Genomic DNA, 15,790 nt, shown 5'->3' with positions numbered 1-15,790 from the left:
TTCTTACCTTTAGTGGGTGCATTACTGTCCCTGGAAAGGTCTGGAACAGTGGTTCTCATGTGGTCCCAGAACAGAAACACCTGAGAACTTGTGAGAAATGTAAATTCTCAAAGCCTGTCAGCAGACCTTCTGAATCAAACTCGAGGGGTAGTACCCATAAATCTTTCACTAAGCCACCCAGTCAGTATTCAAGGTCAAGAACCACTGGTCTAGACCATTACCTTAACAGATTCACCTGTAGACTTCATTGGACCCTGAAAACAATCACTTAGAAGGGAAACTGGGCAAAGGTGACAATGTAGCCAATTAACAGTCTTTGTGGAAAATAAAGTATTCAGGTGATGCAAACTCTACGTTGAGGACTACACATCCCAATATAGGTCCCTTCTTATGCTGAGGGAAGTCGCCCTGTAAACATTGGTCATTTTTATCAGGCAGAGGGCACACATTACAGAAACACACTGGCAAAACCTAAATGCCTGTCATCTTAGGAAAAAGTCCAGTCTCCAGAGGGAAGCGGCCGTCATCCTGGGATGGTCCCTAGCCTGACTACTGCCCCCTCCTTTTCTGTTCCTTGTTTGCCTGTGCCAGTCCCAGTTCTGGTAGACTTTCCAAGCCTCTCTTCTCCTGCGACTCAGTCCATGGTATGGATAACTACAAAGTTAGGCTTCTCTACTTACTGGCATTTAAACTTTCTGTATCTTAGTTTTCCTTACCTTTAAAATGTAAATAGTAGTACTCATCAGTGTTACTATGAAGATAAAGTTAGAATGCAGCATAAAATAACATTGAGCAATGACTAATCATTATTCCCACCGGTAATGGAATCCTATACTACAAAATACAAGGACAGATACATAAAGAAACTTTGGAATTTCCTGCATAAGAATGGGGTCTACAGGTTACCCAAATACTGAGCTCACGCTTGCTAGTAAAAATCTGAATGCGTTCTGGGAGGACAAGTCCAGATCTGGGGAGAGTGAGCGAACACTGAGAAGTTAGACAGCCTTTCACTCTCTTATCACTACTGTGATTTTATTTCTGTTCCATCATCTTACAAGGGAGGAAAAGAAGCTATGATGTTAATTTGTTCTCAGCAACCAGAGGGAGCTAATCGATACCCACATTGCTCTGCCTTGTTCCACCCAGCAGAGGCAATGCATCACACTTCATAAAGTGGGAGTTACCTGTATTCTTCGAGAGTCCTGAGCATGCAGCTCTGTACCAGTCTGTAAGCAGTAGGGCATATTCTGTGCCCTCTAGCTATGAGCACACCTGTCCTTACTAAATTCAGGGATGTTAATTACACTCAGTGTTGTACAACTATTACCACTAGCCATAACCAAAACTTTGTCATCATCTTACTGAAACTGTGTCCACTCAGCAGTGACTCCCCATTCCTCCATCCCCTAGACCCGTTACACTATTTTGTCTCTATAAATCTGCCTATTCTAAGTACCTTATGTAAGTGGAATCATTGTGTAGCTGTCCTTTTACATCTGGCACATTTCACTTAGCATGTGGAGGTTTATCCCTGCTGCAGCATGTATCAGAATTTCTTCAAGACTGAATAATATTCCACTGTTTGCACATGCCACACTCTCATTCATCTGTTGTTTCTACCACTAGTCTACAGCTATCTCTTCGTCTGTTGTTCATTCTTTTGGAAATACACCTGCAGAACCACCCTGGCTTCCCACTAGGAATACGCAGAGGTTCCAATTTCCCCAAGTCCATGCCAGCACTTTTCATTCTTGATAATGGCCACCCTGAAGGTGTGAAGAAGCATCTTGTTGTTCTGCTTCGCATTCCCTAATGACTAACAATGCTGATTATCCTCTTCTAGACTGTTTGTAGAAGTGTTTCCCAAAGACCCCTATCTATATCGCAGTCAGCTGGGGTTTTTGAGAACTGCTGCTGAAGTCAAATTCCAGTTCAGCAGGCCTAGAGGTGAGGGCCTGGAATCTGTGTATCTAAACGGTGCTCTCCATGCTTTTGTGTATGGGCTTTTAAGACTCTTCAAGTATTACAACTATATAAAGCTTTCTTGGTAATCAACAAATTCTGTACTAGTCGGGGGGGACACGTTTTTCACTTGGCTCTGCCCCTTCTGTTTGAACCTTACTGCAAACCATGTCAGAGACACAGATCTTTAGTGCTTCTGATTTCCTCTATGCAGATACAGTAGAAGATGCCATCAAAGTGACTGATCCTGTTTAACATCAGTTTATAAATCTGCGACCATAGTTTAGATCCCCTGACTACATGAGAGGTTTTAAAGGATACTAAACATACCTGAATTTTTTTTAAAATAAGGGGAGGGAGGTTAAAAAAAAAAAAGTGTATGTGCTGAGTGAAACAGATTTCCTTCTTTGCTTTTCTTCCCTTGACATCAGTCAAGATTTGCATTCTGGTCACAGCACAGATCCTCTTCATCAGAAGTGTGGGGATGCAAAGTCACGTCCATCTCCAGTGCCATCTGAGTTGTAGTGGCTGCTGGAAATGCAGGAGTCTGATTCCTGTCATCTGAGCACAGTGACTACTGATGTCTACCACCGTGGCCCCTGTACTAGGTGACCGGTCCACATTTAAACCTTACCAAAGTCAAGCAGGTTGTGAGGTAATCAACTGCTGAGGGCAGAGGACTTACTTCGTATTTTCCTTTAACAACCACTAAAATGAGGAAAACCTTCCTATAATTAAGGGACTTGACACTAAACTGCAAAGAATGTTAATTTTGCCAATTCTCCTTTCAAATCCAAAGTTTATTTTGTATGGGGCTATTGGATGCAAACATCATGAATGTTTGTTCTTTAATGAACAGTAACATGATCAAACTCACATTATTTTGGCAAAAATGAGTTGTATTTAAGGGCCCATCTCCATGAAATTTTACCCAGCAGCTTAAAAAATGAAGACTGTAGAAGCAGTCAGCCAATTTGATGATTTATATCCAATGCTATGCTTTTTTGTTTTACTAACATTTAATGGATACTGCCATGAAAATTATGCTGTTACTAAAAAAAAAAAAACTTTCAAGCACCAAAACAGGAAGGAAATTAATATAAAGGACCTGAAAAGACACAATAGGGAAATACAGTGAATGGCCATGGAAGTGTTTTAAAACAGCTGTATCAAGTTTTTCGTTTTTTTTTTAATCTAGGAAAAGCTTTATCTGCTATGAAAATTCACTTTTTTGGAACATATTAGGTATACTTTGTACTTACCAATGAGCTAAAGAATGTGTTCAACATTCTTGGATCTAATTTTAAAAAGCAGATTAAAAATTTTTAACAAGTTCAATTCTAAAATATCAGCACATTTCTAGGCAATAGGAACTAAGACCCTTTAGGCTAAATCCTATCTTGACATGACAGTGCATGCGTGTCGAAGTGTGACTGTATTATAAAACCAAATATTCTTTCATACCAGAATTTAGAAAGGCCTAAAAAAAATACATTATTTTCAAAGAAAACTCCGAGCTGCATAAGGTTAAGGGAAATGTCTGGTTCAGCAGGGCAATGAGGATACAGCACCAAGACTGAAGCACACTCAGCCATCCTCATTCCCTCATGAGGTAGACACCATATACCTTTCACAGAGGAAGAAACTAGGCAGAGCCAGGTTAAATCCAAGTTAGTAGAAGAGGGTCAGAATTCAAGCCCAGGCAGTAAGAACCTACAGCCCACACTTTATATTTTGGTAGGTGCTTGATAGTATTAAACTGTAATTTGGGGAATGATGCTGTTTTTAGGTAACTGTTTCTTTTGGTAGATGATTCAACTAGCTTAACATTGTAAGCAGTAAGCCACCAAATAATCCTTTGTAACATGCAAGCTAGGTAGGTGGGAAGGGGGATGACTAAGGTTCTAGCAGTGCATTCAGTCTACAGATTTTCAGAAGATTCTGTCTATCTGTACCTTTCTTGTATAACCTACATTAAATGACTACAGTACCAGTTGGTAAGTCATACACCATTCACCCTCTCTGGTCTGATCTTACTCTGGTCTAATGCAGCAGTCACAGACTGACCCCCACATATGTCTAGTTTGATCCAGGTTTTGTTTTTTAATCTGGGTTACTTATCAATTCTTCCACAGAAGAACCTGAATGAAATAAGATTCTGCCATTAGTAAAATCATTGCAGATGCTCTTAGATATAAAAGTTCTTGAGTTGGGTGGGGCAAGGGGACAACTAAGATTTTTGGTGAATCAAAACATCTACACCCATTCATGTTAAAGTTTGCAGAACTGAGAGCCTTTTAAAAAGTCATACATACTATATAATAAAAATCACTCAAAGCAAAAAAAAAAAAATCACCAAATCATTAACATTAAACTGGTCCATGAGTCAACAAGACAAATTAAAGTTTAAGAATATAAAAGAACAAAGTTACCCCTACCCTATACAATCCCCTGAAAGAAAAAACCAAGATACCAGAAGGGGTGGGGACATCAATAGGAGAAAGTAGAATATTGATTATAATAAAGATGATTTAGGAACAAGAGTTAGACCTCAGATAACAAAAATCAAATGGACCCAAAAATCAAGCTCTGGGTCTCACTATCCCTATAGGCCCAGAATATGAAGGCAACTTAGAGGAAATATAGTTAACAAATATTAAAATGTCAACCTTATTACCTATCAAACACACTAAATGTACCATCTTAGTTTGCATAACTTAACAAAACATGAGGTAACCACCAACTGGAAAATCTTTCACACTGCTACCGTAAGTTTCCACTGAAACCTCTCCAGAAAGCAATGAAAAACACATTAAGACCTTAAAAAAAAAAGAATTCCAGGAATATAATCAGGAAACATGTAGAAATGTTCACAGGCTATTTATAATTAGCCAAAAATTTACCTGGATAAACTGGACAAAGCAAATATCCAACACTGGGAAACTGGATAAAATTATAATCAATCCTCACAAAAGTTACCCCAAATTTTTTCCAAGATCATTAAAGCTGTGAAATGCTTAGATGATCATGTTACATGTGGGGGTGTGAGGGAGTTAAGATAATTACATGATCCCAAATTATGAGATTTCAAAATAAATGTGTATCAACACATGTAAATACACATAAAGGATTAGAAATACGAATATGTTCATAGTCACCTCTGAATGAGTAAGATTACAGACCCTACTGTGGGTGCCAGTCTATATACTGAACATCTACTACTTTTAGAATCAAAGAAACATTTTAAAAACACAAGTAATTCAATACATTAAATGAGGGGGCAAAACTGCTTTTCTAACCACACATGCTAATAGAACAGACCTGGATATACACTGGTGGTTGACCTGTTCTCTTTCACCACAAAAACGGCTACACAAGCACAAGTTCTAACCAATTCAAAAAACACTGCTCATGTAGGAAACTACACAACCGTCTTTCCTGAGAACAGTTAACAGAAGCAAACTGCACTGTCCAGAACTGGGGGTGGGGTAAGGGGTAAGTCCAAACTAGCTTTAACTGACTTTCTATGTTTAGGATACCCATAAAGAACACACAAAAGAAAATGATCTCTGGCCAACCGAAGGCAATTTCAGACTCTTGCTAGGTGCCGCAGAGTTAACTAGCGACAGTTAACTAGATGGTGCTAGTTATAGGTATAAAAATAGCAGCTAACATTCCCTGGTGCTTATTATGTGCAGAGCACTGTTCTAGGTAACTTGTATCCCATTTAACCCTCGGAGGTAGCTATCATAATTAACCCCATTTTACACACTAGCAAACTGAGGCCCCAAATCACATAGCTGGCTGGTGAGTTAGAGCTAGCACAGGCATGAAGGTCCTTGGAAGTCTGGCTGCAGAACTCAGGCTCATAACCACTAGGCTATGAAATATTTATTAACCCATTTTTGCTGTTGTTAAAGGAGGGAAAAGGTGATCTGCATTGTAACTAATCAGCCTCCCAACAGAGTTATGAGAATCAAACTGTAAGCAAGAGGAAGGAAAAAAACAAGACTGTGCACTCCAGAGGCCATCTACCCATTCTTCTGCTATACTTTAAGAACAGATCTCTTACCTACCAAACTTCAAAATATGGTACATTGCTTTTGGCTATAAAGTACAGAATTGAACAGGAAAATAACAGGATTTTAATCAAACTCAGAGCTAAAGCAGACACATAAGAGTTTTTAATTTGCCAGATATTCTTTTAATGAGAATTATAAAAGACCAAAAACATTTTTTTTTGCAAACTGCCTTTTTTTAAACAAATGATTTGCTTTTAATTACAAATACTGTGTAAGACGATGCCTTCTTTTGCAAAACCAATAAATACAAGAACAAATTTTAAACATATGTGATTTGTCCAAGATACTTGGGGGGAGGGGGGAGGGCCTGATTTTTTTTTCCAGTGTTTAAAAAAAATCAGTATGCCCTAAAACCTTTCAAAGAATAAATCTGAAGGTATGACTCAACTGGAGAGGAGAGAAATAGAGAGAGAGAGAGAGAGAGAGAGAGAGAGAGAGAGAGAGAGAGAGAGAGAGGGAGAGGGAGAGGGAGAGGGAGAGGGAGAGGGAGAGGGAGAGGGAGAGGGAGAGGGAGAGGGAGAGAGAGACAGACAGACCATCTTATAGCTGCTTTAAATAGCTTCTGATAATTCTTCCAATGTTATCCTTCCTTTCTGGAACTCTTATCTTCACAAAATAGTCAAATTTAAAATATTTCTAATGAACTGATTAATGGGGGAAAAGAAAATATGTATCGAACATATATATAAATTTACCATAAACAATTATGCATATCAAAAAGACACTAACTTTAAAAAGGTACAAAAAAAAGTGAGGAAAAACCTGAATTACAGAAAAGAAAGTCAAATTTATTTAATGAAAAACTAGAATTAATAAAAATTAGCAAGTACACACACAAAAAAAATATACACACACAGCAGCACTATGTATTGACTCACATAGGGGAAAAGCAGTGGTCCAAGACCACTCAACATGGCTTGTCAGTTAAAGAAAAAAAAACAAAAAACCAAACACACACAGACACACTCACGCACACATACACGCACGCACGCACGCACGCAAAAAACAGAACAAAAAACAAAAACCCAGTATTTTTCAACAGTACACTCAATCTACAACAAACACAAATTCAGAATTATTTTACAATGCTTTCTTTCTTAATACAAAAGATGCCCATCTTGGGTGTATATATATATATTTTTTCAGTGGTTTACTGTTGACTTATTTTTAAATATATTAGTGTTACTACATGCAACTGTTTCCTGTATTTAACAGCCTTTCCTTTTATTTACCTTCATGTGTCTAGCTTCCACCTACCAAAAGTTTCAGGTTGGCAGACAGATGGGTGCCTTATTCTCTGTGAAATTGAATGCAACGGTTTTAAACACTGGCCAGAAATTGTTTGATTGCCATTTCAACACATGGAAATAGTTACATTGATGCCTAAATTGCCATTTTCTGCAAAAAGCTGTGCAATGCTGGTGTCAAAGACTAAGCAGTCACTATTCATAATGGCTGTTGCAATTCCCTCATGAATAGATCGAGGAGTGGCTTCCCAAGTCAATCGCCGCCTATGACCATTTAGCTCAAGTCGATAAGCAAAATTTTCAGCTTGCTTGCGTGTTCCTATCAGCTGTACAATTGCAAAGAATTGCTGGTGACCATCGTATTTTTCCTGTTTCTCCAAGACTAACATGAAGTGAAAGCCAAAACAGGACTGCATCATCACCCAGTCAACAGCACCAGGAAGGTTAATGTCTGTAGCAAGGAAAACTATATCCTCTCCCTGCAGGGTTGTAATGGACTTATGCTGATGCATCAGATGTGGCATTACAGCATCCAAAGAGCCTTGCCATTTACAGGAAGCACCAGGGCACGGACAGGAATAAGGCCTAAACTCACAGAGCTCTTCGTGGTCTGCTTTTTCTGTGTGTGGCAGAGTTATTTCACATCCAGAAGAGGCGTATTTACAAGGGAAAAGTACTGAATTGGCCACTTTCTCCATAGCCAAGTTGCGAATGGATCCCAACGGGCCCCGGCAAGTTGGACAACATGTGAGCTTTGGGCGACAGTTGCTACAAACAAGATGGCCACTCTGACACTGAAGAATGGGTGGTAAGACATAGTCAAAGCAGACCGGACACTCAAAAAGACTCGCCAAGTCATTGTTGGATGCGGTCGTGCCAGTCAGGGCAGGCACCCTCTGGGACGGTGTACACTTTGAGGTTCCAGTAGGTAATGCTGTTGCAGTCTGACGGCTCATTTCTGTAATAAAAAACAAGTAAGAATAAAAGGAGGCAGGAGAAAAATAATTAAAACTATAACTTGTTTTATACAAATAATGTTTCCATGCCAGAAATATTAAAGTTTCATGCAAAATTTACCAGGAGCAAAAGAACAAAGGAAAATAGGGTTTTTAAAAATATATAAATTACGTAAAATATGCCTTTTGATTATTAGGAGCTGTACACTGGATAAAATCTCTTTTCAAAATGTTCCAGGGCACATTGAGAATTCCCTTTCTCTAAAAAATGTTAAAAATCATCCTTGGATGGACTACATGGAATAAATGCTAAAATAGAAACTGGACCATAAACAACTAAGAAACACTATGTAAGTAGCTTAAGTTCAGTGAAATCTGTTTTGACTGGACTTTCTCCTCCTTCTCTGTGTTTATTTCCCCTACTCATTCTATTTCTTCCCCATTCTGAGTCAGCTGCTGATAGCCCCAGGGAGTTATATGTGATCCAAAGGATCACCGGGGTACTGACTTTGATTAGCTCCTAATGGTGAACAGGTATCTGCTCTAGGGGTACATCTGGGGGATGGAAGGGGTTACAAGGGGAAATGCCAACTGCCATCCCATCATCCAGCTCCATGTTAACACCAGCTAGACAGTTACCTTGTTTCCTAATGATCAGTGCCCCCCTTCAAAAGTGAGGCAGTATAGAGGAGATATGGCGGGCCATTTTTAAGTAAAAGTTTTGAGTCTGGTATTTAGAGAAAGTAAATCATTCTATTCTACTTCCATTCCACAATATAAATCAGGTATACTTTGCAAAGGGGAAAGAGAGTCAGGAAAAGACGAAAAAGAATAAAGATCAAAAGCACCAGAGAGGCTCACGTAACACTGGGGAAAAGGGATAGTGGCAACAGGTAAAGAACTGCTTGTACCCTAGAGTTCACCAGTGTTGCTGAAGCATTCATCAGCACAGTAAAACATTATTTAAGAAATAAATGTCATCTGCAAGAAATGTTCAACAAGGTTAACTAACTTGTCAGGCTGAATGAAAGTGAAAACAAGCAACTTCTCCCAGGAATCTACCTTTGCTGGGATATAGTAGGTCACTGTCTAGCGGATGACAAAAGATCAGTCTATTGATGTCAAAAGAGTACATGCCCAAAAACCATAAACCATATTTCTACAACTGAAATTTAACTCCTCAAATTTAATGTTTCCTCAATTATAATCATTATTCTATTGGAAAGAATTTAACTTTGAAAAAATAGTGCTGGTTATTAATGTGACCACGTAAATGCAATTTGGGTTCTATTACTCATAATTACTCAAGGATAGATACCTTAAATGGGGATTGAAGGTTTAAAAAAAAAACCCAAATCAGATCAATTCCACTGTCACTAAAGGAATATTCTAAAGTCCAAGGGAAAACAAAAGTATCACATAATTCTATCATAATGTGGCCCATCACATGGATTTAGGACAACAGGAATCAATTCTCATCATCTGTATAACCCAGGTGTTCTTTCTAGTCCAACAAAAGCACTACAAAGAAATTCTCCTGTAATCCTGTTTCTCCCTAAGGAGACTGACTCTGTGCATATGATGATCCATGCATTTAATTTTAGGTCAGTAGTAAACAATGGGCTTAGCATTGTCAGAATGCCCTGAATGTGTGCTGTATGCTTACTTCATGGTCCATTTTATGCTGCTCATTTAAGAGAGCAACATAATAACTGTGAAGTGGTTCCTTGGGTACAAAATGATCTTAGCCACCAATGCCTTTCAAATCACTAAACCAAAACAGCTAATCACATTGAGAGGCAACAAACTCATATTAGTATTCAACCTAATATAACTACTAAGCAAGAAAAACATTATTGTTTAATTTTTTGACCTAGCAAAATAGTTATACATTTATCAGATAGTTCAGGCCCATGTTACAATATATATTTATTATTTTTCCAAACATTGTAGAAAGCACAATTTAAATTCCTATTCAACGTGTGAAAACAAGTGAAATGTGGCTTGTATTTCTTGTGAATGGGAGAATTACAGGCTAGCAGCTGCTAAGACCTCCCAGAGCTCTGCACGTGGAACCAAATTCCATCTTCAAACAGAAAAAGAATACGAACCACACAGCAGCCCTGCAGTAGGAACCAAGGACTCAAGTGTCTGGACAACCCTGCAGGAGTCATGACATAACCTGAAGTTTGATTTAAACTGAGAAAAGTACAGCTTTCAAAAGAAACATCACTGCCAGCTCAGTTATGCTGCAGCCATTCCCTGATCCATTCAGATTCCACTGGCTTACAACTTTCCCATTTCAGAGTTTAAGCAATCCAGTCTCTTAATAGCAATACCTTTTCTTTTCCTTGTCCCAAAAGCTGGTAAACAAGTGAGCAAGACGCCCCTCCAGGAGTACAGAAAAGGTGAGGGAGACTTCCCGGTCATGAGAAGCCAGGCAGCTCATAGCCTCTCCCCCAGAAGCAAAGACAAAGTTGTAACAGAGGGCCCTCCTGGACACCTTCTGTCCCCAGTCATGTCCGGGGTCAAGTTTTCAAGAAGGTAAGGCACTTGCCCTGCTCCATACACCCATCCACTCCTCAGAAGCAGGGGCTACTGAGGCAGAGAAATGAAGCCCTTTCTCGTCCCGAGAGGAGTCGACCAAACCTCCCCGTGAGCTCAAATTCGCCTGCGTCTCCAAAAATGGGAGCCATCGCTGAGCTGTCTTCTGCTGGGCCCTAAACCTTCATCTGTCTGTCTTGGAAGTTTGTCTTCCCCAAATTCATCGGCTAGGCTCAGGCCAGCTCGGTGAAGGAAAGGATTGGAGGGTGCGTGACGGCGACCGGACGAGGTGGTGCGCTCTCCGTGCCAGCTATGAAGCTACTACTGCAGGTTCGGGTCCGCGAGGATAGCCGTCTGGGGGCCGGGCCGCAGTGGGGAGAGCCTGCTCCAACCAGGACTGCCAGCGGTCCGCAGGCTCGAAGTGCTCAGGGCGGCGGCTGCGGCGGCGGGGGCTAGCGAGGGGCGGGGCCGCTGCGTGGGGGCGGGGCCGCTGCGTGGGGGCGGGGCCTGCAGCTCCGCCCCAATCGGCCTGGGGCGGCTCCAAGGCACGCAGCGTGCAACTACCCCCCCCCCCCCCGCAAAGCCCCACGATCCCCAGCGACGCTGTGCACGCCTCAGCATTTCCACCAGCTTACACGTAGGCCAAAATGCCCTGTTTCTGTAAGGCCCAAACAGTCGGATATCGGCAATGTCGGATGGTTTCAACCCAAGAGCTATACAGAATTTATGGGAAACACGTAGTCAGGTAAGCACTCTCTGCACTATACTCTCACGGTTAACCCTGTGACCTCTTGATTTTTATAAAGCATTCTCCCTACTTCATTAACTATTCATCAGGCGTCAACTACCTTATTTCCTCAATTCTAACTCACTTCTCCATTCTTACCGCAGTCAGCACCTTATTTTAAACTCCCCTCTTCTCTCTTAGACAAGAATTCACAGTGAGAGTAGTAAACAAACATAACCATATTACACTCCTACTTCAACCTCCAAATTGAGATTATATCCTCTGCCCACTCTGGGAAAGCCATCTTAAACAGCCTCATTAAACAGAGTAGCTTGTTTTGTTTTTAAACAAGCATTACCCTTGCCCCAATAAAGTCCTGGGCCTCAGATTTGCATTGCGTCAGCTCATGGATTCGGAGGTTTAACCTGTCATTACATCATGCTTATTTAGGGCACCCTTTAAAGGCAGCAAGAGTTGGCAGTGGAGAGTGAACCCTGTGCAGTAAATTGCTGATTGCCCATTTTCAGCATAAAATTTGAATTCTAATCACTTCCCCACCCTATTATAGGGTGTTCAATCACCTCAACCTCATTTTGTATTAGGCTACACAAAACATCATTAGGAACAGAAATATAATTGAAAATACAGTCTGTCCACTGACAAATATAAACTCCTATTACCTATGTTTTTATTTTCTAATACATATTCATTCTAGATAGGTCTCAGGTTTCTAAAGCAGGACACTTCAAATGTTTTAGGCAGAAAAACTTTCTAAACAGAATTAAGAGTCCAAATGTCTAGAACAAGTAAAAGGGATGACAGATTCCTCCAGTCAAAAAGAAAAATATTTTTTTTCTCAAACTTCCAAAGGACCTGTACAGAACCTTATAACACCATCTGAATACCATCAATCTATGGATAAACCTCTCAACAAGTGATTCAGGACAGTAAAAGTGGAAGTGTTCTGGAGTCATCTACACTAGGATTCAAACCGAGTCTTCACCACCTGCTTAGCTGTAAAACTGGGACAGTATTTCCAGCCTTGCATGGCTGCCGTGTGGATTAAGGGAGATGGGTGAATTACGTATATCATAGGTGGTACATACTCCAAATATGTAAATATTCACTTACATACTTCCAATAGTTAACCTGCCTTGCCTGAGATCATCAACTAGTTAGAGACCACAGAACTTGTGGGTTCCAGCTATATATACACTCTAAAAGATGCCTTTAGCTTATAAGGTCATCAAACATGTCTACCAAAGATCATCTGCCACTTAACTAATTTTTAGCACAATACAGTAGAATTTCTTGACTAGGTAGAATATTTAAACTGACTCTGCAACAAGGGAAAATTTCACAAAAACTACATTACACTAAAACAATTCCATAGAATCCAAAGTTAGCAAAACGCCAAAATTTAGCAAGAGTGCACTATTACCTACCCTTTCTAAAGCCTACATCTCAAGCCCAGTTTGGTATAAAGCTTAAACAGATTTTAATCTAAATCAAAACATTTTAGAAGCAGTCTTTAATGTTGCCTTAGTAATTTCAGAGCATTTAACCACATTAACAATCTTACGGTAGAAGTAAATGGATTTAAACTTTTATTCTCAATTTCATGTGGGAAACTTTGTTTCCTATTATAAATGGCTGATGAAGAATTTCTCTGATGAATCATAACCTTACACCTGGCTATTCTAATGGATACACAACAATGTTGTGCTTTTCCTTTTCTTGCACTTTACAAATGTTACTGTGGCCTACAAATTATGCCCCCATCAAGATGCCCACATCCTAACGCCTGCCTCTGGAAATGTTTATCTTACAGCAGCAACAGGAAGCTAATAGTTACCTATGAAAAACGTTTAAAAAGAAGAAACGTTCTCAGACAAGGAAAAAGGGTCACAATGTATTGTAGAACAAGTTATAAACAGAACGTACATAAGTGTTTCTGGGGTAAGACTGTGAGAAATCAGGGAGACTACACACCAGAAAATAATCAAGTCAGTTATCTGAGTGGTAGGATACTGGTGATTTTTAGCTATATTTCCTTCAAAGGGGACAATAAAGAAACTACTTTATAAATATTAGTGGATTGAGAACTGTGAAAATTAGTCAAAATAAGAAGTAAAATTTGAATTCTTAATTTAGTAAAAAGATAAGATTCAAACATAGCTATCCCTCTTTTATTTCTCCAAAAATTATTCCTAGAAATGACATAATATGTATTATAAAAGTACAGGTTCAGATAAGAGACTTGCTCTGTGTTAATAATCAATGGGTTAAATAAAACTCTTCTATTCAAAACATTTAAGGGCCTTCCTCCTTTCCTCAACTTTTCTCAGAAAAGGTGCTTTATACATTTGACACTGAGCTCTATTTTCCTGAAGATAATTTAGAAAATGCTGTAGCCACAGAATAAGAATTATGTGTCCAGTAAGAATGATGATCTGAGGTGGGGAAAGCCCAGGACAAGAGACGTGATAGAAGGCCACTGTGAAAAACAGAAGTCTGAACAAAGGTAGATGACAGTAAATGGAAAGAAAAATGAAAACCATAACTCAAATGTGTAAAAGCAAAATACATTTGCTTTTTCCTGCCTAAATCACTGTATTTTGATGCCTCTACATCTGATTTTTTTTAAAAAAAAAGTATATACTTAATCAGAACCCATCAGGCACTATGCTAGGTACTTAACTATAAGGGATTAAATGTAAAGTAGGAGTGAGATGCCTGTGAGATGTCTAAAAGATGAAACTCATACGTTGCTGGTGCGAATGCAAAATAGTATCGCTGTCTCTTCATTACTGCAGAAAGTCCTATTGGACAGAACAATTCTATAGTCTAACTTTATTTTACTAGCTACTATCCTTATTTTTATTTCACATTCAATCTACATTAACATCAAGAATGAAAGTATTAACATCTCCCAAAACAAGGCAAGCCCTTTAACATGCTACTAGTGAAACTTTCCCTTTCACACCTGCCAGGATAAAGACTGTACTTCAAAACTTTGTCAAAACAATCATTGAAACCTAAATGCAACCATTCTGGTTTCATTTCTCACTATTATACCATAAGACAAATATCATTTTTCTTCCCTTTGAATCCCTAATTATGATACATTTTTAGTATGGCTCTAGAGTCTCAAGAAAATGTTCAGAAAGGGCATACAAGTGCTTAAGTCTCAGTCTTAGCAATTTGAAGCTCTTGCATAAATTGCACAAGCTTTGAATTCTAGTCACACCCTTTACCCCTAAGAACTATGTAAATTCTGCTGTCTTCTGACATGTAATGATACAGGCGAAAAATCTAATGTCATTTTTTATTCTCATTCCTTTGCAGGTAACCTTTTCTACCCTGACAGGTGGCTTGTAGGACTTTTTCTTTACCTTTGGAAGAAATTTTCACCAGAACATCTTAGATACATGCCATCAGCAGTCGCCAAACACCAGGTGAATATTTTCAATCCCAAGACTCAAGCCTTCTACTTTTGTCGACTTCTACTTGTTCTTTGACTCGATCTACTCAGTTTTCTTCACACAATTCTGATACTGACTCTCCTGGATCTATCTTCCAGTCACTTTATTTTTTTTCCCTCATAATTCCAGTCTTTGTTTTGCACTGCATTCCAAGAGAACTCATCAAGTCCATAAATTTGGCTTTGCTAAAACTGATAATGCTATCACTTGATACGCTAAAACATTTAATTAATTACACAGATTCTCAATCTCCAACAAGGGAACGATTTTGATGGCAGGAACCGCTACTCCCCATTCCTTTCCCTGAAGTCGGAATGGCCACATAAATTCGGACTGTGCTGCTCTTGTCCTTCCTTAGCCCTTCTACATAAGTTTTCATGTTTAATTTTCACGTGTCTCATTGGCACTTCATTGTTGGTTGGTAGTTTTATTCTTACTGATATAATCTAAGTGGGTCCCAGGATCAGCAAGCCAAATACTGAGGCAGAGTAGGGACTTTCCATGGTTCTAAAACAGCTGCTTCAAATATTTATTAACAGGCATACATACATCCCAGGTATTGTCCTCAATGGTTTACATATGTTCTAATTCAACCAACTCAATGAACTTCCAGGTTAGGCATTTACCCTTCGCCTTACAGATAAGAAAACAGATTTCAAAATAAATGCTTCAGATCACAGAACTAGTTGAAAAAAAAAAAAGTTGGAGCTATCTGATCAAGGAAGACTTCGAAGGGGTGGCAAATGGCATCCTAGGCAAAGCAAACAGAGATGTATCTATCAAA

General features: G+C 39.3%; 1 protein-coding gene and 1 long non-coding RNA gene across 4 annotated transcripts in view; one reads left to right on the top strand and one right to left on the bottom strand.

Moving 5' to 3' along the window:
• Positions 1–6,146: 6,146 nt before the first annotated feature.
• The window catches only part of SIAH1 (siah E3 ubiquitin protein ligase 1), a 25,547-nt gene continuing 15,903 nt past the window's right edge, over positions 6,147–15,790 (bottom strand). For 2 of the 3 annotated variants that reach the window (XM_074370800.1, XM_045512994.2), the window contains exon 2: positions 6,147–8,252. In XM_074370800.1, the coding sequence (XP_074226901.1) occupies positions 7,402–8,250 (849 nt within the window). In that variant the 5' untranslated portion in view covers positions 8,251–8,252 and the 3' untranslated portion in view covers positions 6,147–7,401. Of the gene's footprint in view, positions 8,253–10,589; positions 11,211–15,790 lie in introns of those variants that run through there. The other variant, XM_010950197.3, reaches the window with a different exon arrangement.
• Positions 11,397–15,790, top strand: part of LOC123615400 (uncharacterized) — a 13,686-nt gene continuing 9,292 nt past the window's right edge. The window contains exons 1-2 of the long non-coding RNA XR_006722966.2: positions 11,397–11,539; positions 14,870–14,979. This is a non-coding gene — a long non-coding RNA (uncharacterized LOC123615400). The remainder of the gene's footprint in view (positions 11,540–14,869; positions 14,980–15,790) is intronic.

Source organism: Camelus bactrianus, chromosome 9 (genome assembly GCF_048773025.1).
Source record: "Camelus bactrianus isolate YW-2024 breed Bactrian camel chromosome 9, ASM4877302v1, whole genome shotgun sequence".
Classification (NCBI taxonomy): domain Eukaryota; kingdom Metazoa; phylum Chordata; class Mammalia; order Artiodactyla; family Camelidae; genus Camelus; species Camelus bactrianus.
The sequence above is the reverse complement of the archived record's forward strand: the minus strand, read 5'-3'. Positions and strand labels throughout refer to the sequence as shown.